The sequence below is a fragment of the Phalacrocorax carbo genome, chromosome 1 (genome assembly GCF_963921805.1).
Source record: "Phalacrocorax carbo chromosome 1, bPhaCar2.1, whole genome shotgun sequence".
NCBI lineage: Eukaryota > Metazoa > Chordata > Aves > Suliformes > Phalacrocoracidae > Phalacrocorax > Phalacrocorax carbo.
In genome coordinates, this window is record NC_087513.1 from 215498505 (window position 1) to 215520576 (window position 22072).

Here is a 22072-nt window from a genome sequence, read left to right on the forward strand (position 1 = left end):
CGTCTTTCTGGAGGAGTGCAGCAAGGATAAACTGATTGCACTGCTTTCCTGAAGAGCAAAGGTGACCTGTTCCAGATGCTTAGAAAGCGCACAGCCAAATTACCTCACGAAGATGCCAAGAACCTTGTATTTAAATGGAAATAAGCAACTGCTGACACACGGACCGTGGCTTTTCCAGCCAAAATAAGAGCTTAAAGTCTTTAGGTAGACAGCTCTGGAGGCTGGAATACAGATTTTGTACAATATCCCTCAGTCCACTGGAGCCCAAGGATAAAGCTTTGATGGAGTGCAGAACAGCCCCGTGCACCAAACACTGCAGAAACAGCGATCAGTTACAGGGTCAGCCAACCACCGCAAGAAAGGCCAGGTAGCAAGCTCAAACTACATATTCTTATCCTTCTAAAACAGTGACCTGGAAAAAAAAAAAATCAAGGTTCAACTACACTAGCTGAAAATAAACATTAGGAGCAAATGACAAATTCCTTTGCAAAGCTCCTCTGTTGATCCTATCAAAAGGAGCACAAAAATATATTTTTAATAACATCTCTCCACAGTGAACTTTACATCGTAGTGGAAAGCAAAGCATTAGAGAGAAGTGAGATCTAACTCTCAAACACAGTTATCAAAAGCAGAACAGATGCCTCAATGCTTCTTGTCATTGGCTGATAGTTCTATTTTTGGATAACTTTGATAGTAGTAGGTGCCGGTTTATGCTCTGTAAAATAACCGGTGTGCACAGAGCGGAATGCTCTCCCCCACACCAAGCAACTAAGGCTCCAATAGTTTTTCTCCGCTCTTGGAAGTTCCCAAGTTTAAGTTATCAGTGCAGGGAGAGAAGAGCAACAACAAAGAGAGGCTGATTTAAGGGACTACCAGATCTGTCATCTGGTTTGCTTCCTCGCCTGCTAATACTCAAAGCTTTTATGAAGTTCAGGAGACTGAAGAGCTCTTCTCCACTGTTAGTATATGCGGTGGAAATAACAGCAGCAAGGTGTCAAGGCAAAAAAAGGGCAGAGAATTCATGACATAAGTATTCGAAGACAGACTAGCAAAAAAGTTGATAGCAAGCCTGGTTTACCTTTGTATATCTTGGCGTTATCACACAAGTGAAGAGTGAAGTACGTATCCAAGAGGCGATAACCATTCTTATTGATAATGTTACGTGCAGCGATGTTCCGAAGATGACGAAGCCGGCGCTAAAAATAAGAAAAAACCTGAGTAGTTAAAAAAAAAACTTTCTTAGATTGACATTGAACCCTTTTTTTTTTTTTTAATTAAAGCATTTGAATTATTTCCAAAGCACTGTTGTTAAAAAAATCCCACCAAACACTCGATTTTCTTTGGCAGAAAGCTAGTGTGAACAATAAGGATTCTGCAAAGCCATAGGAAACTAAACGGACAAGCAACAACCAGCACCTACAAGCTCAGATTAAGCAACACTGACATACAAGACAAGCTATTTTCACTCGTGTCCTATATGTAATTTTTATTCCACGTGTCTAAATCGCCCCAACTATTCAAACAGTTTCAAGTAAATACATGATACTATTATCACCCAGGTGCTCTGCATCATCACACTGGAAATGCTTCCTAGCCAAAGCTATTTTCAGCAAACACTAGTGGACAAAGAGCTCCAACATAAACCACCACCTAATCCAGAGCCATAAGTAACTGGCTGAAGAAAGCTTCCCAAATTCACAGTGATCCTGGAAACGGCTGTAACAACCTTAAATAAAAGTAAAATACATCAGAAAGACATATCCAGGTTTTCAGGGAAAATTAAGGGCACAGGCAAATTTGTGATGTCTGTCAGCTACCTTCTGCTTGGATAACTGAGTCCATTTCTCTTGGATTGAACACACTGCAACATGTCACCAAAACCTTTAGTTTAAGTGATTTCATCCAGCTCCAGCACTACGTTGGTTTGTTACCATACTGTATCTTGAATGAAAATCATCAGATTGAATCAATCCCCCTCCCACCTCAGTGCTAAATAGCTTTAATAGTTGTGGCTAAAATCGTCAGCTTCAAAGCATACCATGCCCTTTGACAAATATTTAACATTACTAGCTTATTGCTAAATTTAACTAGTTATACAAAGCAATTTTTTAGAACTGTCCAGTCACTCTTAAATCATTGCTTCGCTGTGGTTCTTATTTTAACTTTGAAACTGCGTTCCTAAAACAGACTACCATGAACTTAGCGCTCGGCAAACTGCCACTTCAAATATATAAAGTTCTCACCAAATCCTTCAGTATCATATTCTCCCAATCAATCTCTCAACCCACCAGTGTCTCACCCATATGCCATGGGGGTGTTGACAAATGGCTGCCTGTCCTTTTTGGATCACCACAAACCACCTACAAGCCTCAAACAACTGGTTTAGTGCCTCCTTTTACCACAGACTTCATTCTACAGCATACCTCTTTTTCCCAAAAGCTTGTTAATTTGTAAGTCTGGATCCACCTTAAAAGAAACACTCTCGCATTGACCAAAAGCAGATTTAAAATGCTTTCAAAACCAAAAGACAGCTTTTATGCTTGCAGCTTGTCCTAAAAGGCTTTTAATGAGAGTTGAAATGCCATCATCTGTTTTGGAATCACAATATGACACTCTGTATCACTTAACAGCACTTAAGTGATACATTAGTTATCCTTCCCAGAAATATATGAATATTAAATTTCTGTTCATGTGACAGACTCAAAACCACCGGTGGAATCATTCCTGCAAAATCTGCTCATGAGTTAGACTAAAAACAGAGCCTGAGATGGGATGCCCAGATATCTCTAGCATACACATGCAATGCAAAACTAAAAAGAATAAAATAATAACCTTCTAAGATGCTTAACTACATGGTCTTATTTTGTTAGAAATTGGTATCAAAAATATCAACAGAAAGATTAAGCCTCACTTAAAACAAAACTACATGGACCTTGTACGTTATTTCAAATCTAACCTTAAAGCTGCGTAGCTTTCCTGGCCATTTTTATGAGCAACTTAAACACTCCTTAAGAAATGGCTTTGAACATACATTGCACTCCCTATAAAAACGATTTAAGGGTTTTTTTTAATGTGCCACACCTCTCCTTTAATTAACTTCAGTAGCATACCAATCAATCATCTACCAGGCTCATTTCCCCCTCCATTTTTTGACTTTTTTTTAATCCCTTTCAACCCAAGAATAGCCCACATAGTGCGGGAAAAGGAGGGCAACTTTCTCCAGGTCCTTCTAGGATTGCAAACTAATCGTGTGACTGGTTTAAGTAGTATGTTACAATAAATTAGCCCTCAAGCAAAGGCAAACGAGTTTCTCGTCTTTCATTACATGCAACGAGGTTTGGAAACAGCTGTAGAGTGTCATAACCTAGAGCTGCAGCTCTGGACAAGAGCGGAGTCCTGATCTCCACGGTTTGTGACTTCTTTGCACCCTTCAAAGTCTGGAATTTATCCCAAGTCTGAAGTCTCAGTTCTCCCAAACCAGTTGGAAGAAGAAATTAGATGTGGGGCCATTAGACCACAACACAGTTCAGGACTCAACACGCAACAGGTAATGAATGTCTATTTAAATCACCAGCTTAGTCATCACCCTCCTCCTCCCTCCTGCCCCATTACTTGCCCATTTAGCCTAGCTGATAAGGAACAAGTTTCCAATTACATGGACATTTTTCTTGTTCACATTCTCTAGTATGAGGTCATGATGACAGAGGGACTCGGATCCTGAAAATAAGCCTTCCAGTTCACCCACTACATCGTCGTTGATATCATAATGCATCATTCAGATTTCCGCAGAACTCTATGGAGGCAGCATTCAGAGCTAATTAACCTCTCCTGACCAAAGATAATTAGCTTTAGCCAAGAGATCATCAGCTACAAAGACCTATCCAAAAGAATTCAAATAGGCTTTAAAATTCTTCATCAAGAGCTTGCAGCTGTTCTGTGACAAACAATAAGTATTATTTTGAAGGAATTTTCAAATCTCTTAAGCATTACCTTCTGTGTCTCATCTCATTTTTGCTCGAGATGTTAGAACACGCAAAACAAAAACCCCACTGTGCTGGGGTTCGGCTTTTGCACTGCTGCATCGCCCTCCTCGTTCGTACCACCATAAACACACACGTGTGCGGCTGCTCAAGGGATCGCACCGGGGAACCGATCTGGATGGAAACCAGCCACCTCTCGCTTTGGCTGGGGTAATTTCACCAGATTGGTTCCTCAGTGTGGTTCACCATGTGGCTGTACAAGCAGGGAAGGAGGGACGCGCAGCGACATGCGGCCAAAGGCAGACAGGGCCGCTTAAATGAAATCGCCAGCTTAAAATCTGAGCAGAGCTACGTACAGCGGGGCGCTTCTACAAGGAGTTTGAGAAGTGATTCCCCATGAGATACCGGTGCGTTTCAAACTGCAAAAGCAAGTCCTGTGGGACAAGTGACCCGTTACACTTCACACTGAATAAAGCAGCTGCAAATAATCCTGAGTTCTTTCATTTCTTTTTTCTTTTAGATGAAGTGGGAAAGAATAGTCATTTCTCTGTAGAGGTGGGTTTAAGCTATTTGTTCTCTCTATAAAAGCATCAAGAAATCTTCATCACGAGGAGGGATCCCCACCCATGAGATGCCGTGCAACTAGAACAGCCACTCCAAAAAGGCCAGTTTAAAAATCAAAATAGAAGTGCTAAAAAACAGGATGAGTGCTTCGGCAGCCTCATGAGTCACATAACTTAGAACAGGCCGGCTGTGTTTGCAAGCTGATAGCGCAGGATCTGCTTTCATAAAAGATAAGCAAAATATGCAGATGAGTATAGATAATTCTCACCGCCATCTCCTCAAACAGTTGACAGTCTATCAGCAACACAGCACTGAAGATCTCAGACACTACACCAGGCATCTTCCTAAGATATCCTACTGCAAAAGAAGTTATTTTTCAGCAGAGCACTGATTTAGGTAAGCTCAGACAAGCCGAACTGATACTGCTAAAAAGGGTATTTAACTTTTCCAACAGCTCTGAATTTAGTGCAGGCAGCCTGAAAGACAGCATATCTGAATCATTGCTTAGCAGAGGGGGTTTAACAGCTCATTCTAATGGGGTTGTGACACACAAGTTATTTCGATTACAGTTGTCCTAGTCCTTGGCACTTCCCAAGTAAGTCAGCAGAGCAGTGAAATTACACGGAAGGCCTTGTTATCGTTTGATTTAATTGCCAATGTAAGTTGCAACAGAGTAAAAGCAACTGCTACGCAGCAACTCTCTGCTGACCTATAAGAAAGAAGTTAGTGCTTCCTTCTACCCTGAAAAGAAGTGACTACAAACCAGAAGAGACCCATTAATTTTCCTTTAGAAGAAATCCTGAGCTCTAGCTTATGCCACTTAAATACTGCTGGAGGTAAAGATATCACACATTATAAACATGCAGCTATCCCAGAGATACGTAAGGGCTGATCAGGAAAGCTTTAGAGGAGATCAGAAGAGCAGAGCCTACCATCAGGTTTCACCTCTCATACCTGCAGAGCCACAAAACCGGCTTCCCAGAACCCTTGACAGAGGTGCTGCAGAGTGCAGCGAGACCACCCATGCTCAGCAACTACCAGCTTCTCTCAAAAGTCAGGGGTCTTTTTTTCTTATTTAAGAAAAGCACTCAGTTTTCATCATTCTGAAGAACTATTATCAGTTGTTTAATGTATCTAGCTTTCCCATTCAATGGCTTTCTGGGAACCTCTCCAGATTTACTGCAGGCCATAAACAAGTCAGGCTGCTACAGAATACGGTATTTTGATCAACATCCTTGTTGATCCTTTGCTTTTTCATCAGATGATCCCAGAACTCTTCAGTCTCCCAGGTCTTCTGAGGTTTAAAGGTCTAAACTGCCCAGACCCTTCATGATTTAATTCCCTCAACAGTAAGATACCCATCACCTTTCACTGCCTCTGCCTAAAACACCACCTCCTGCATCTAGCCACTTGTTCCTATCCTGCACAAGGTTTCCTTGTGCATTTGTGAGGGTCAGAGAATTTATCCAAGCTACAACTGGCAAAAAAAAAAAGAAGTTAAAATTAAATATAAGTTCCTCCAGTTCAGCTCACTACAGCTACACAGATGGGCCCACCACAAAAGCAGGGCAGGAGTGGAAAGCACCAGAGGGGGTATTTTTAACACTGCAGTTTCTTGATGGCTTAAACTGATCCACACACCACGCTCTGCTTCCCTCTGGGCCTGGGAAACTGAAGCGACAAAGCTAATCCAACAAAAAACCCAAGTGAATAAGTCTAACAATCTGGTACCATTAATATAAATCACTGCTGAGACGTGGGGTGGGGAGGGAGGGAAGAAAAAGCAGTAAGTCAAAACAAGAGAGAGACGTGCACTGTTGTTAACAAAAGGTCTGGACTGTTCGTTGAACCACGAGGAGAACAGCAACTACCTACAACAGCCCAAAGTATTTGTGGCATTTCATAATTACTTGTTCAAGGTCACATAATGGGTAGCAAAAAAAAGCAGGGAGAGTTCCGACTCCTCTTCTGTCTTAACCACTTTTATTATCTTTTTCCCCAGGGTCATCAGATTCTTTTAAGAGAATAATAACGTACCTATATCCAAGCTGAGCGAGAACACAGCTTAACACCATTTTACTACCTACACTGCTGATCTAGCACGCTTACCAGCTTGGGGTCCAAGTACAAATTGTGAAGCACAGGCCGTTAACACGGCCAACAACTAATCCTATTCTTCATCACACGGAGCCTATCATTTGATTCGCAGCTGAGATGATCTAATGGCCCAGGGTTGGGAAAAGGGGAACATCTGCCTTCTTTCTGTCCCACGTCTGCCTCCTCCCGCCCTCTCTCCCAGTTGTGTGGTCCGCCCTCTTCAGCACCGGCTCTTTCAGCAAAACTATTCATGAATCCTAGCAGAAACACTAGCATTTTGACACGTTAAATCAATTTGCAAAGGCGTCAAGGGAGCATCTAAACTTAAGCAAGGCAGGCAGTTTAGTTTCCTCCAGCAATAGCCATCGAAGATGCTAGCTGTCATACAGCCCCCTGTGTGAAAGGAGGGTTAGGGCTGAAAACTCCCTCAGACCTTAATAAAACAACAACCGGGCCTATTGCATCCACGCCCCTGACCAAGTTTAGACTATTCCAACAGAATTCCTGAATTTTAAAAGAACTTAGTAAATTTGAATACATTTTCCAGAATTAAGTTTAAATTCAATTGGCCAGGAAGACATTTTTTTATAAATCTGCGGCTGGACTGGAAAAAGGTTTCCCCACCACCCCCATCCACCACCTCCACATTCCCAGTGACATCCCATATAGCCAACATAAAATGCAAAGGATCAAACAGGTTCAGGAGCGCATTTCTGATTCAACAAAGAATGAGTAGTGGGGAGGGGCAGGGTAGGGGGAAGAGAAAATCTAAAGAACCTTACTTTTGCCTGAAATGCAAACACAAGGGTAAAACCAGTGTAAGAAAGCTGGGAAACCCACTCATACAAACAAAGTAGAAATCTACAAAACTGACTTAAAAAATCCAAACTTGCCAAAAGCAAATCGCCACTCAGGGTTCTCAGAGAGGCCTGACTACCTGAAAAGCAATCAGTTTTTTTCCAGACATACTGTGCAGGACTCTCCACACTGGCCACAGTATCAGCACAGATTCTCCTAACTTAGCCTTTAACAGAGCGTTCTTCCTATCAGAGAGATTTAGCACAAACACCAAGACATAGCCTTCACCTCTGGACGCCATCTCTGATTTTCAGACTGCTGCCCTCCAGATTGTTTTGAGGGAGAATGTTCCGTAATTTCTTTTCAGCTCAGGCTCAGCTCTGACCTCTTCACAAGCTGGTACATGTTCTGGTTTTACCTGGCTTTCACATGAGTTTCCTAGCTTGCTTTGCTTTATGACCCACAGTAGCTCTGGAAGGATTTTGCTTAAATTCTTCCAAGTATTTCAGCATTAGAGGAGGGTGCAAAGGTTAGTTAGCAACACAAAAGTTACTACAGCAAATCCAGTTGTTTCAAACGTAACAAAACTGAGCTTGCAAGGTCAGCTGTTTGAGTCTCTGAATACTTGTCATAATTAAGTCACAGAAGAACACTGGGCTCTGTGTGCTCTGTAGCTCACAGTCACATCAGGGTTTGGGGTCTTTTTTCTTAAAAAGCATATAAGGTCTAGCTCTGAAAAACCAATCTATCAACATATGAGCTTTATTTTGCCAACACAAGCACTATTTATTATCACAGCAATGTTGTACACCTTGTTAGTACAACTTCCTCCTTCCTCATAACTCACAGCTTTTGCCTACCCATGCCAGTTTGGATATTAAGCAGCAATCATGTGAACCGAGTTCTTGGAAGTCAAGTGGTACACAAGAGTTCATCCTTAGTTCAATTTTATATAAATTTTCAAGCTGCCTTGTTTTCCAATTTGATACACCTCACTACAAAAAAGAGGTACGCCGCAGAAGGTTTGGGTCAAGCCTGCGGCAGCACACAAAGCCTTCAGTAGCAAAGGAACGTAGAGTGGGAAGCTTAGATACTGTTCAGATGTGTTGTTACTTAAAACTACAGAAAGGACAAGAAAATGCTTGTACTCCAATTTGCACACTTGCTAGGAAGATTTTTAAATTTTGTAACTAAACTGTTTTCCATGGTTCAGTTTTTGACAGCTCAGAGTCACGAGAATCACACGTGATTTCAAATTACTTCAGAAGCAAAGCAGAAACATTTGATATGCAATTTTGTAGGACACACCATAAGGAATTTTTGGAATTCTATTTTAGTGTCTTTTCAGCACACGCTTGAGGACAGCAAGGCCCTCAAAGCTACACAGCCGTCATTAGTTCAATGAATCGCTTGTGGATCTCCTTATAATTGCACCCCCTTCATATCTCCGTTTCCTCATGTCAAGTGAGATGGGGTTCAGCAGCACTTCAGGAACTCGTTTCCCTTTCTAAGACGTAGCTACTTGCTGGCAGCAGCCGTTCAGAAGCGATGCCTGCTATGAATCATACCTGAGGCCAACACCAGCTGAAAGATGCACAGTAGGAACGTAACTATTTTCCTGTGAAGATGTAATATACACATATCAGCGCTTTCTTCCTTCACACCCCCGAAGATCTGATGCAAGGAATGAGACACGTTGAATTGTGCAGTGCGATTTACCCAGACTAAATGACCACAAGAAAAGACAAAACTACTTTCATCGACACGGGCTCAAAGTTTTCAGACGTGCAATTGTGGATTTTCATTTACAGTTCCTTAAATCAAGGTCCTTCCTCTCCTTTATGCTAGTGGGAACCTGAAAGGCTTTTGGAAGCTTCACTTCAGACAACCACGTACCAAGCTTTCACCTGAACACGTTAAGGCTCAGTACAGGCTTCTAATCATCCCTACTCCACCACAACCACTCCTGCCTCTGTACTGCACTGAGAGTTTCAACAAGGGCAGTCAGCAAATGGAGGATGTCGTCCAAAAGACATCGAGTCTCCTGTAATTCATACAGGGAGAAAGTGAAAGAGGAAGAATGAGGAACACTTCTAGATTTGATGTGGCCCATGCAGAAGTATAATTACTCCCCAGCTATCTGAATGCAAAAGAGCCCTTTGTTAGCTCAACCCAGAATTAAAGAATGCAACATGTGAAGTCAGCATTACATCTAACAAAATAATGCTTTAATGCTAATTAAAACAGCAACAGTAGTATCAGAAAATAATTAAGATAGCTAATTACATAATAACTGAAAAAAGTTAAGACTGTTATGCATTACTCATAAAAAGTAGCTGCATCCTTTGGTCCGTCCTCCCTTGCCTCCTCTCTTCCCATCTAGCCCACTAAACTCCTTCCTCACTAAACAACTGAATTTTCACTGGGGAGCAACTTGGAACTTGGCTTCTACCTCGGAGCAATAATGTGAACAGCTGGTAACTGCTCAGCAGGCACAAGAAATCCTCTCTTTGTACACCATACTCACATGTAAAAATCTACATCGCTTTTCTAGAGCTCAGAACGAATGAGACAACCAAGACCAAAACTGATATTCAATGCAAGCCCACAGTGTTCACACTCTTCACTAATTTTCAGCATCCTCGTCCTTCTTTCCACATCCAAAATTTGTGTTAATCTCTGCAGAAAGACTGAAAGAGCCTGTTATTCAAAATAGAAGGTAGGGACAGGTATTTGGTCTTCAGATACAAACAGGATAGCTGGTTAGGTGGGACAAAACAGGACTCAAAACACAGAATTTACTTGAATGTGATGTTAGCAGGAGGGATTCAAATGCAAAATCAGAAGCCCATGCAGGGACTCAAGCAAATTAAGTTCTTTCTGCGTACTCTTACAACAGCTGCGTCTGGTGATGGTCACTACAGCATCAAGAGTGACAGACCGAGCTGGCAAACACGACAACTCTGGAGAATAAAAACTGTCAGCACAGCCTACAAAAATTGCTCTAAACTGGGGTGAAAAAAAACAAAACCAAAAAAACCCCAAAATCTTAGAAGCACAGACCACTGGCCAGAGCTCCTCTTGCCAGATGTTTATGTACGATGTAAATAACAAGGAACTAGATATACAATCTTTCCATCCTTAACAAAGACCTTTAAGCAGCAGCAGCTAGAAATACCATCTTTCCTTATTGATGTTTTCCTCTGAGTTTGTCTAAATATTTACTCACTTGCAAGATGAAAGACCAAAACTATAACTGCTTCTTTGACACAACACAGGAACTACGCCACGGGGTAGAAGAGAACATCGGGGTGCAAGTCCCACCTCATTAATAACACACTGTAGCAGTTCAGAGAAGTCCCTTAAGCCTTTTAACATCACCTTGGGCAAGAGAGCATCAGTCCATATTAGCTGTGAGAATAACCTGGGAATATCAATTTAGCAAAAGAAAACAAGATGATGCTCAGAAGGAAAGACCCACAAAGTAAACAGAGCCTTATGGAATAAAGCATCAAGAAAATCAAAGCAAAGGCACTTTTGACCTTAAAGAACCACTTGATTTTAAGTATGCACCAAGCTCCACAAGCAAACAGCATGTGCTGATTAATAACCTGAAGCATATTAATGTTTATCATGTTAATGGACGACAAACCAAGGGCAGACCAGTAAGGCTCTCTTCATAAGGAATGAGTCTTTAGTTACCAGCTACCAAGACCTTTCCTTTGCTCGATTAAGAATAAAAGAAGGTTATCAGAAACAGTCAACATGGATTCACCAAGGGAAGATCATGCCTGACCAACCTGACAGCCTTCTACAATGGCGTGACTGCCTGGGTCGATGAAGGGAGAGCAGTGGATGTTGTCTATCTTGACTTCAGTAAGGCATTCGACACCGTCTCCCATAGCCTCCTCACAGGCAAGCTAAGTCAGTGTGGGTTGGGTGAGTGGACAGTGAGGTGGACACAGAACTGGCTCAACAACAGAACTGAGAGGGTTGTGATCAACGGGGCAGAGCCTGGCTGGAGGCCTGTCACTGGTGGTGTTCCCCAGGGGTCTGTGCTGGGTCCAGTCCTGGTCAACACATTCATCAGTGACCTGGATGATGGGACAGAGCATAACCTCGGCAAGTTTGCTGATGGTCCCAAGCTGGGAGGAGCGGCTGATGCACCAGCAGGCTGTGCTGCCATCCAGCGAGTCCTGGACAGGCGGGAGAGCTGGGCCCAGGGGAACCTCAGGGAATTCAGCAAGAGCCAGTGCAAGGTCCTGCCCCTGGGGAGGAACAGCCCCCCGCACCAGCACAGGCTGGGGGGGACCTGCTGGAGAGCGGCTCTGCTGAGAAGGCCCTGGGGGTGCTGGGGGGCAGCGAGGTGACCCTGAGCCAGCACCGGGCCCTTGGGGCCAAGGGGGCCAGCGGTGTCCTGGGGTGCATGGAAAGGCATGTGGCCAGCAGGGCGAGGGAGGTTCTCCTCCCCCTCTGCTCTGCCCCAGTGAGGCCACGTCTGCAGGGCTGCGGCCAGTTCTGGGCCCCCCAGTTCAAGAAGGGCAGGGAGCTGCTGGAGCAAGGCCAGCGCAGAGCTGCCAAGGGGATCAGGGGCTGGAGCATCTCCCTGGTGAGGAAAGGCTGAGAGACCTTGGCTTGTTCAGCCTGGAGAAGAGAAGGCTGAGGGGGGGTCTCATCAATGCTTATCAATATCTGAAGGGTGGGTGTCAGGAGGATGGGGCCGGGCTCTTTTCAGAGGTGCCCAACGCCAGGCCAAGGGGCCACGGGCACAAGCTGGAACACGGGAAGTTCCCCCTGAACATGAGGACAAACCCCTTTGCTGTGCGGGTGCCAGAGCAGGGGCACAGGCTGCCCAGAGAGGCTGTGGGGTCCCTTCCCTGGAGACATTCACCCCCCGCCTGGACGCGGCCCTGTGCCCCTGCTCTGGGGGTGCCTGCTCCAGCAGGGGGTGGGACGGGATGATCTCCAGAGGGCCCTCCCAACCCCCACCAGTCTATGATTCTCTGATTCCCTAACCCTCCCCACATATCTCCCGAGCAGAGCATCAAAACTGATTGACTACAGCTTTCTGACAGACAAATCTCTCTACAACTTATCGACAGTTGAACCAGTCTGCAATACACCTGCGTTGCTTAGAAAAAAAAAAACCAAAACAGTAGTACCTCCTCTGAATTATCTCTGACAAACTCTAGACATTGACACAGCTGGACACGGATACAACTCTAAGTTCTCTGGGTCAACACACACACTGTGGTGTTTCACTGCAGCAGCACTTCCCTCCCCACTCGGCATTTGAAGACTGTGCATGTGACAGAGAAGTGAAAGCAATATTCAAATAGGACAGTTTCCATCCACTGTTCTGATTTCCCCCAGCATTTTTACTAGGAAAGAGGAAGTATTAGAGTGTCAGTCTTTGTTTTCATATTACTCGGAGGAATATATAACAATACCTATATAAAACTATTTCAAAGAAAAGATGCTCTTTTTGAACTGTTTTAGTTGAAAAACTAGTTCAGGTCCAGCCCTGAGTCCATACAGCAGCTTTCTTCATTTCTCCCACATACGGGACCCCTCAAACGCATTTGCCTGTGCACTCTGAACCATGCGTTTCTGCCACGTTACTCAAGTTGTTGCATGCATCTTCAAAGAAAGCAACTATGAAAATTTAACCTTTTTCTAATTCACCCATATTCTTCTCATCTTGCTTTACCTCTGCTCACTTGGATCACCTACATATACCCGAGGTACTGGATCACTGGATTGTCATGTCCAACTGTTGAAAACGTGGTTTTATTTATTACTGCAATCCAGAAGTACCTTTTTACCCCTGGGAAGTTATTTCCAGAAGCACTTTCAAAAGAAAAAAAAAATTTTAAAATCTTTTGCTTTAAGGTTCACTTCACTCATGACTTCCATTCCTTTGCATCCTGGGTTCAAACAGGACAACAATGTAAGCGCAACTACTAAAATTCCAAAAGCTCAAAGACTGTTAAAGAAATTATATATACTAAACATCTAAATGTAGCTCAATGGGACGATTTCTTGTAGAAAAAAAAATTTACAGAATGGATAGTCTTCACTTCTATGGTCATCAGTGAGATTTTCAGATCTTGACATCAACTTCCCATTTCTTTATAGGAAGGATCATGGAATAAGAGTATAAACCTGAAAAGGACATTCACAGTCTTCAAATTCAGTCCCTTTATTACAGTCACCCAGTTCATGGAAGGTAAATATTACAGTGTGGTTTCATGTTCGAAGTAGATTTGGGGGGATTTTCTTCCTACCAATTAGGGGTCTGCTCCAGAACTTTGTTTGGCTTAAAGAAATTTTTCAATTCCTAAATAAGATTTTCATCTTCAGTATTCAGAACAAAGGACCCTTCCCTGCCAAACAGGTTTAGGATGGGGATAACCCATTCTTTGAGCAGTGGCAGGATGGGAGAACACCTCCCCATGCCACATGAGAGTTTTACCTGGCTACTGGAAATGCCAGCATGCATTTCATGAAGCCCACATGGATCTAGTCTGACAAGTCTGTATCAGTACTGAATATAAACAAGTATGATGCTCTGCAGGTTGCTGAAGTTCAGAGCACAAGGAAGCCTCGCACGGCTCATCACAGAACCAGTTCAGGCCCCTTGCCCTTATCATCTCAAACCTCTGTGCCACACTTATGAGCTAAACTGCTCCCAGAGTTAAGCTGGTACAGAAGCCAGGGAAGCCGTGTTTGCTAAGCCTTGCTATTGGGCTCCTAGAAATCCTTCAGATTCCAACTGGTTCTTTACGAATCCCAGTCTGAAAGCAAATGGAGGCTACAGAGTATCCTTGGGAAGTTTCACTAAATGTTTGCTCTGCCCTAAACACCTGCTTCTGACATCTGCAGCTGAAAGCTCAATGCTGCTGCTTTGCACAGAAACTTTCACTACCTGACAAGATACGTCTATGAACTGAAAGACATCGAAGATATTCTTACAGTTGATCATCAGTCAGGCCAGTGGAAGTCAGCAACACAAGCACACCAATTTTTTAGCTTGCAGCTGGCAAGTGCTGGTGGCAGAGGGGCAACTGGCTCGTGTGCATTTTCTCTGCGGTTGATGTACAGTCAAACCACCTGGGAACGAGCTGCTGAAATACCACTTTACAACCAGCCCAGTCACAGAAGCACTAAGCTGTTACGCATATCACTGAGTACTCACCTACCTCACTGGAATCCACATTGGGTTTTGTTCACTTTTTTTCTTGTCGCCTATTTTTATGATGGTAAAGTACTAGGGGATATTTTTGTCATTTTCTAAAATGGTTCTAGCCATTATTTCCAAAGGATCTTCCTCTGATCCTCCCAAAACCAAACCCAATTATACCTATCGTTTATTCATGCCCTGGTTAGCCATCCAGACAAGAGGGATGTTTCAGTCTATGGACACGGATCCGAGTGAATGCCTGAACCACAGACTGGCTTTAAACAAATGAATATTTGTTTAAAAAAGTATGGGTTCTTTTTCTTCTTTACAATTCCCTAATCACTCACTAAAAACTGTATGTCGGTAGAGCTGCTTGTACAACAGCAAATGCAGTTCAAGTTCAAGCTTGCGGGTCTTCAAACACTCTCTCACAGTTCATTAAAAGCTTCTGTCTCTCCAGTGTTGGAATCAATAGCAAAAGCTTATCAATGTCAGCATGAAGGAAAAGTTTGAAGTGCTGGAGGTTCTGGAGCTCACAAAGATGCACCTTCCCATCTCTAGACAACCACACATGACATCTGGTTTGGTCAGCACTTAGCACAGTAATATTCAACAAATCATTTGACTGCAGCATGACTGGCTCTCTATGTTAAGACTGCTTTTTTTTTGTCCAGTCCCTTCCATCTAGAATAAAAGAACATGAAAGGTTTGGGTCCCCCACCCCCCATTACTTTGAACTGCTTACAATTACAGGACTGAAAAGTCCGTTTTGAGGATTTAGAAATCAGTAAGTTATCATGACACTCCTGGCTTTCTGGTACTGAGCAACTAGGAAGAGATAATGCTAACAAATCTCTGCTTTTAAAGGGTAATTATTTGACGACACATTTTTGGTTCTGTTAGACTCAGTCTTCCAGCAAAAGAAAAACAACATCCTGGCACAATTATTTAGGGATACAAATTGGAATTCTATGCTTAACCAGTTGCATTTCTTTACAGCTACATCCTCCATTTCTCCCACGTAAAATGTGGAATACAACAGCAAATGGCATTCTTGGGCCAGGTCATCCCGCCACCAGCCAACAAATTAAAGAATAGCCTGACACAAGTGTGGGCATGCTAGCAAAAGGTTTTGGACACAACTTCACTCCTGCAAATGCGTCAGTGGAAGTAGTTTTATTTTCTAGTCAATGCAAATTTCACTGGCACAATTATATCTAGACTAAACCCAAATCACACCTTCAACACTTCGGTCATTAAAAAGTCACTTCAGTCACTAAAAGCACTCACCTTAAGTTCACATTTGAGAATTTGTTCCTTAGAGAGATTTAAAGCCATGACTCAGACCGTCTTACTCTCATCCTTACAGTCCAAAAGCACAGCACTGGGTGTTCTAGAGCAAACTGCCTACTAAAACAAACCACCAGGTTGATTTCTGTGCTGGCAGGGAGAAAACAGTTACCTAGTGTTAAAGGATCAGACAGATTTCTGTGTTACAGAAGTGGTACAACAGACTGGAATGACTTTTCCATGATTCTGCAGAAAAATATCTCCAGAGTGATAGCCCCTCAAGGTAAGGTAACTTTGCAGTTCAGTAACAGACTTTTAAGCTCAGATAACACTATGAAAGAGGATGATTTGTTATCAGCATATACAACTGTAGTTTCAGAGCTTCTTGATTTGATTGCAAGCACTGACACAGCATGCAGATACCTCCGCACATGGTCCTTATATTTGCAGAGCAGACAGCAAAACAATACCTCAGACTTTGTCACAGCCTTACACTTCCTCCAATTAACATTTCTTCAGCACCCATACAGGCATCCTACATGGCTTAAACTAAATATTTACTCGACTGGAATGTCCTGTAATTGATGATTCAGTTTCTGCTCCTACAAACTCCTACAAAAGTTTCTGCTCCTAGAAAAAAGCCTGTGTTTTGGTCTCACTTTCACAAATGAAGCCTAGTGACTAATAACTAAGGCTTCTCCCTGCAGCATTCACTTGGTTCTTGCACAAGCCTGGGAAAGAATAAATCCAAAAATTCAGCAGGGAGAAGGCCACGCTTGATCTCCTGAAGGATCCACTGCTCCCTGTGAAGTTCATCCAAAGCAGTGCTCACATTTAGGTTCATTAACATAGAACAAGACCATATTTTACAATAAGTACTTGCTCTCAAATTAGGGTCAACACTTGCACAGTGCCGGTGGCCAAGGGCCATCTCCATTCCCCACCCTCGCCCCTAAGTGGATGTCTGGTAAATCACGTTTAGCCGAGGAGCAGTTATATCTTCAGTTGATTTTTCTCTAGTAACTCTTCATTTTCACACCTGGTAACACATAGCTCAAGTAACTCAGACAGTGTGTCTGCTTCTTAATAACATTGACTGCACCGAGGCAATGAACCAAAACGTCAAGTGCAGTCTCACATCTTGCAGCATTTCTAAAGAAAAGCACGCTTTGCTAAGTAATTATTCCCTCCTCCACTGCTACTGCTTAAGCTCCCGTTCAATAAAAGTCACTGCGTGCAAGAGGCGAAAGGGCACAGACTTAGTTTGATACGGATTGCTAAACCCTCATGCAGAGCCTAGACTCCCTCACTTAACCTTGCTCCTAATGCTCTCCAAAATTAAAAAGTGGGCTGGTTGCCCAGTAAACCGAAAGCCAACTACCAGCAAACAGGAAAAACAGAGTTAGCTGAAGGAAGGATGTGATGAGGAGGGAACATTTCACCACTTTTCAGAATACACTGTATGCTTTATCCATGCTCACCCCCCCACCCTGTTGCCAGATGCAGCAGGAGAAGAGAGGGCACCCAGCTGCTCCCGCCTCATCGGGTACCCGAACTTAAAGCCAGCTTATTTGGGTGTTATCGATGCTGCAAGCCCAGCTTTAGTTTGCACCCAGCACCTCTATGGGCAAAGCCGCAGCCGCTCAGGGAGAGGGAACCCCCCCCCCACTGACACACCAGTACTGCCAGGAGAGGGGCACAGACCCCTGTCCCCGTGCAGAGGGGACTTCACCCCCTCACCTCCCTACCGGCCCAACAGAAGGGTGCTCAGTCCCCACTACCTCGGGGACCCTCCCTCTATCAGCTCAAGGTCTCTGCCTCAGGCATCCCCATACCTCAGGGAAGCTCCCTTACACCTCAGAGGGTACCTCTACACACCATCACCCCACACTTCAGAGCACCCCCTTTCACCTCAAGGAAGCCCCCCCCCCCACTGCTCAGGGTACCCCTCCTTTACCTCAGAGCACACCACCACCACCTCAGAGAGCACCCCCATCTTCACCTCAGGTCACCCTTCACCTTAGGGAGCATCCCCCCCTTCATGTCAGGGCATGCCACACCTCAGGGAGAACTCCCCCTCACTTCAGAGGACCCCCCACCTCAGGGAGCTCCCCCACTACCACTCAGGGTACCCCACACCTCAGGGAGCATCCCCCCTCTCCTCACCTCACAGCACCGCACACCCCAGGAGCACCCCCCTCTTCACCTCAGGGAGCACCCCATACTTCATGGAGCATCCCCCTTCGCCTTAGGGAGCACCCTCCCTTCACTTCAGAGCACCCCACACTTCAGGAGCGTGCCCCCACCCCTTAGGGTACCCCCACACCTTAGTTAGCACCCCTTCCCTTCACCTCAGGGAGCACCCCACACCTCAGGGCACCCCACTTCACTTCAGGGAGCACCCCACCCCTCAGAAGCACCCTCCCTTCGCTTCAGGTAGCGCCCCATCAACTCACACTATCCCACCCCTAAGGGCACCCCCACACACCTCAGAAGCAGCCCCCCCTTCACTTCAAAGCACGCCACACCTCCGGGAGCCCCCCCATCACCTCAGGGCACTCCACACCTCAGGGAGCACCCCCCCCCCTTTACCTGAGAGCACCCTCACCTCAGGAGCACCCCCCCTTTACCTCAGGGCACCCCCATCACCTCAGGGAGCACTTCGCTACCCCTCAAGGCACCCCCCACGCCTCAGAGAGCGCATCCCCCCGCCCGGGACCGGCCGTACCTGCTGCGAGGGCAGCTCCACATGCAAGGCCCGGGTGGCGGAGCCCGGGGGTAAAGCGGCGGGGCCGGCAGCCGAGCTCATCCTCACGGCAGGGCAACGGCCGGGCAACGGCTGCAGGGCCTGGACATGAGCCCCGCGGGCCGCTCCGCTCCCCGCCGCCGCCACCGCCGGACACCCAGGGGTTAATGGCGGCAGCAGCACCGGCCCGGGCTGCTCGCTACGGAGCCATATTACCGCAGTGCCGGGAAGGGGCGTCCCGCGCCCTCATTGGCCCGCGCCCCACCGAGGCGAGACCCCAGCCGCGTCCTTGAGACGTTACTGGTTAAAAGGAACGTCAGTCAACGCTCCTCTCCACCGCCCCTGTCAAACCGTTTGGAACGGGAGCCGGGAGTCGATTGGAGGGTCGACTTCCGGAAGGCGGGACGACGCCTGGAGGAGGATGATTGGAGGAAACAGGGTTTGATTGACATCGCTGGTCCCCGTCACGTGCGTGGGGAGATGTTTTTATCACGTGGTGGGACGAAAATATTTTGCTGGGGGGGGGGTGGAGGGGCGCTGTCGCCATGGCAACGGTCGATGGCGCCTGAGGGGGCCGGGCCGGGGTCCCCGAGAGGGGGCGGCCCCTCGACTGGGCCCTCATGGCACCCCAGCCGGCCCCACAGCACCCTAACCTGCCCCACAGCACCCCAACCTGCCTTGCACCACCCCAACCTGCCCCACAGCACATACACCTGCCCCACAGCACCCCAACCTGCCTTGCATCACCCCAACATGCCCCACAGCACCCTAACCTGCCCCACAGCACATCCACCTGCCCCACAGCACCCCAACCTGCCTTGCATCACCCCAACATGCCCCACAGCACCCTAACCTGCCCCACAGCACATCCACCTGCCCCACAGCACCCCAACCTGCCTTGCATCACCCCAACATGCCCCACAGCACCCTAACCTGCCCCACAGCACATCCACCTGCCCCACAGCACCCCAACCTGCCTTGAATCACCCCAACCTGCCCCACAATACCCCAACATGCCCCACAGCACGTCTACCTGCCCCACAACAGAACCCATCCCACAACAGACCAACCCATCCCACATCACCCCAACCTGCCCCACAACAGACCAACCCATCCCACATCATGCCAACAAACTCAACACCATGTCAACCCACCCAACGTCAGGCCAACCCACCCCACATCAAGCCAACCCATAGCACACTACACTGACCCACCCCAAATAATGTTCACCCCTCCCACATCACGCCAAGCCACCCCACCTCACCCCAACTCACCCCACATTGTGCCAACCCACCCCACATCAGGCTGAGCCTGATGCCAACACACACCGAGACCCAAGACAACCATCCCTCCAGTGCCCACCTCCATCCCACCCCAGCCAGCCAACATCCATCCTGGCCAGAAGGTCCATCCCCACTGGGGCGGCACCATCCCCACATACCACACAGCACTGGGACCGCCAGTCCTGTCCCCGCGCCCCACTGGGGCCACCCGTCCCCACGGTGCCCTGCAGTGCCTGCCCGGCATAGGCGGCTGAGCTGGAGACACTCATCCCCATCGCACTGCCAGGGACCGGTACGGGTTGTGCCGAAACACCCGTCCCCACACTGCCAGGAACGCTCGTCCCACCGCCCCGGCAGCGGCACTGGGAACGCCTGTCCCCGGCGTGCGCCGCCGCACTGGAAATGCCTGTTCCCACCGGGCCGGGCAGCTCTGGAAGGGTTGAGCGTGGCATGCAGTGCCGGAAAGTCCTGTCCTCCTCTCCTCTTTTCCTCCTGTCCTCTTCTCCTCAGCCCTGTGCAGCTCCCACACCAGGGTGACCTTCCCCACTGGAAGCCCACCAAGCCGAGTTTAATGGCCATCCTTGCAGAAGTCATCTTCTTCCACCTTCACACTCCCTTGCAGCCACTTGCCATGGCCTGCCTTTCCCCAAAGTACTTCCTAGGAGTTGAAAAGGGACCTGCCAAACTTTTCCCCTTGGTAATTCCCCATGTCATCACAGAGTGACACGTCGGTGTGGACTTTTTTTTTACAAAACTGTGTGATTTGACGTGTGGGAGCCCAATAAATTCGATACCTCAAGCTTACGTTTCAGGCATCGCGGGCCTGGAGTTGTGCTTGAGTTCTGAGTGTTGCTGTCTCTGATTAGGAGTTATCTCAACACAGTGACCTTTTTTTGGAAGGTCTTCTGGGAACCAGTCTCCCTTTTTTTCTTCTGATTAAAAAACCCCTAGTATTTCAGTATTTTCAACAGTAAAGTGCTCTGTTTTCAAGGATTTAGAATCCCGAGCCACATTGTGGAGATCAGGAGGTTTAAACATAGTAATTTTGGACCTGTTGTATCAGCTTGACTCACCTCCTGGTGTCTGGTTCATTACAATGCACGTGCTCCTTCCCTTTGAACTTTCCATCATCACCTTGGAGGATCAAAACTTGCTTTTTAACATAAAGTTTAGGGTTGGTTTTTTTTGCTGAAGGTGTGAAAAATGTACTTGGAATGACAAAAATGATCATAAACTCTAGAGATTTAGGGAAGCTTGATGAATTTGAAACTCTAGATATGCTTCCTCCAGTGAGCAAAACTAATTCTAGCTCAGAATTATATATAAAATCAGAGAGGATGACAGTTGTAAGAGTAGTTATTCCTGAGATAAATCTCTCCTGAGATAAATCACTTAATGGAAACAGAGTGGAGATGCCACTGCTTGTTTGCCCAAAACATCAAAGAATTTAAAAAACAAATCAATCCTCAGATGGTGCGTGACTTTTCTGTGACTAATTTATGCTGATTTGGTGAATTTAAAGTCCATAAGACACTACTGTAGCAGGATTTTCCTATTTTTCTTCATTTCCACAGGAGCAGATGACTACCTCAGCACTTTCTTACAATACTGATGCTTAGAAAAGTCAAACGAGTTACTTAACATAGCAGCTCACATGCCCTGTATATGGAGATTGCATTTAATTTGCTGCTTAATGTAGACTAAGAGCTCTAACCCATAATTCAGGGACTAAAAAGCAAAATTTTTCCCCAGAGGAAAATGCAAATATGAGCCCAAATCCCATGTTGATTTATTAATGATTTTTGTAACAGTAGAACTGATATAGTTCTGAAAAAGTCTCTGCAGATTTCCGGCTGATGCTAGCTAAGGTTTTGACCTCATATGCTAAAAATTTCACATTTATCTTTGTTTTTTGGTCTCATAGCGTGACAAGGAGCTGTTTGCAAGGGCATTATAAAATGCTCATTGTACCCGATACCATCCCATGGTAGTATTGGGGAGTTTCTAGGGATAAGGTTTCGGTTCTGCGTTTGATTTCCATCAGCTTTGAGAGGATAAGTCCATCCCTTGCATAGTTCACTACAGTGACCATTCAACACGATGACAGCCATTTAAATACCCGGGTTGTGCC

At 45.9% G+C, this 22072-nt stretch overlaps 1 protein-coding gene across 2 annotated transcripts in view; it reads right to left on the minus strand.

Annotated features, from left to right (window-relative positions):
• The window catches only part of UVRAG (UV radiation resistance associated), a 101884-nt gene extending 82981 nt beyond the window's left edge, over positions 1–18903 (minus strand). Inside the window, exons 1-2 of one of the 2 annotated variants that reach the window (XM_064441536.1) lie at positions 18641–18902; positions 1079–1196 (exon numbers count right to left, since the gene is read on the minus strand). In XM_064441536.1, the coding sequence (XP_064297606.1) occupies positions 1079–1196; positions 18641–18721 (199 nt within the window). In that variant the 5' untranslated portion in view covers positions 18722–18902. Of the gene's footprint in view, positions 1–1078; positions 1197–18640 lie in introns of both variants that reach the window. The other variant, XM_064441537.1, reaches the window with a different exon arrangement.
• Between the last annotated feature and the right edge of the window lie 3169 nt (positions 18904–22072).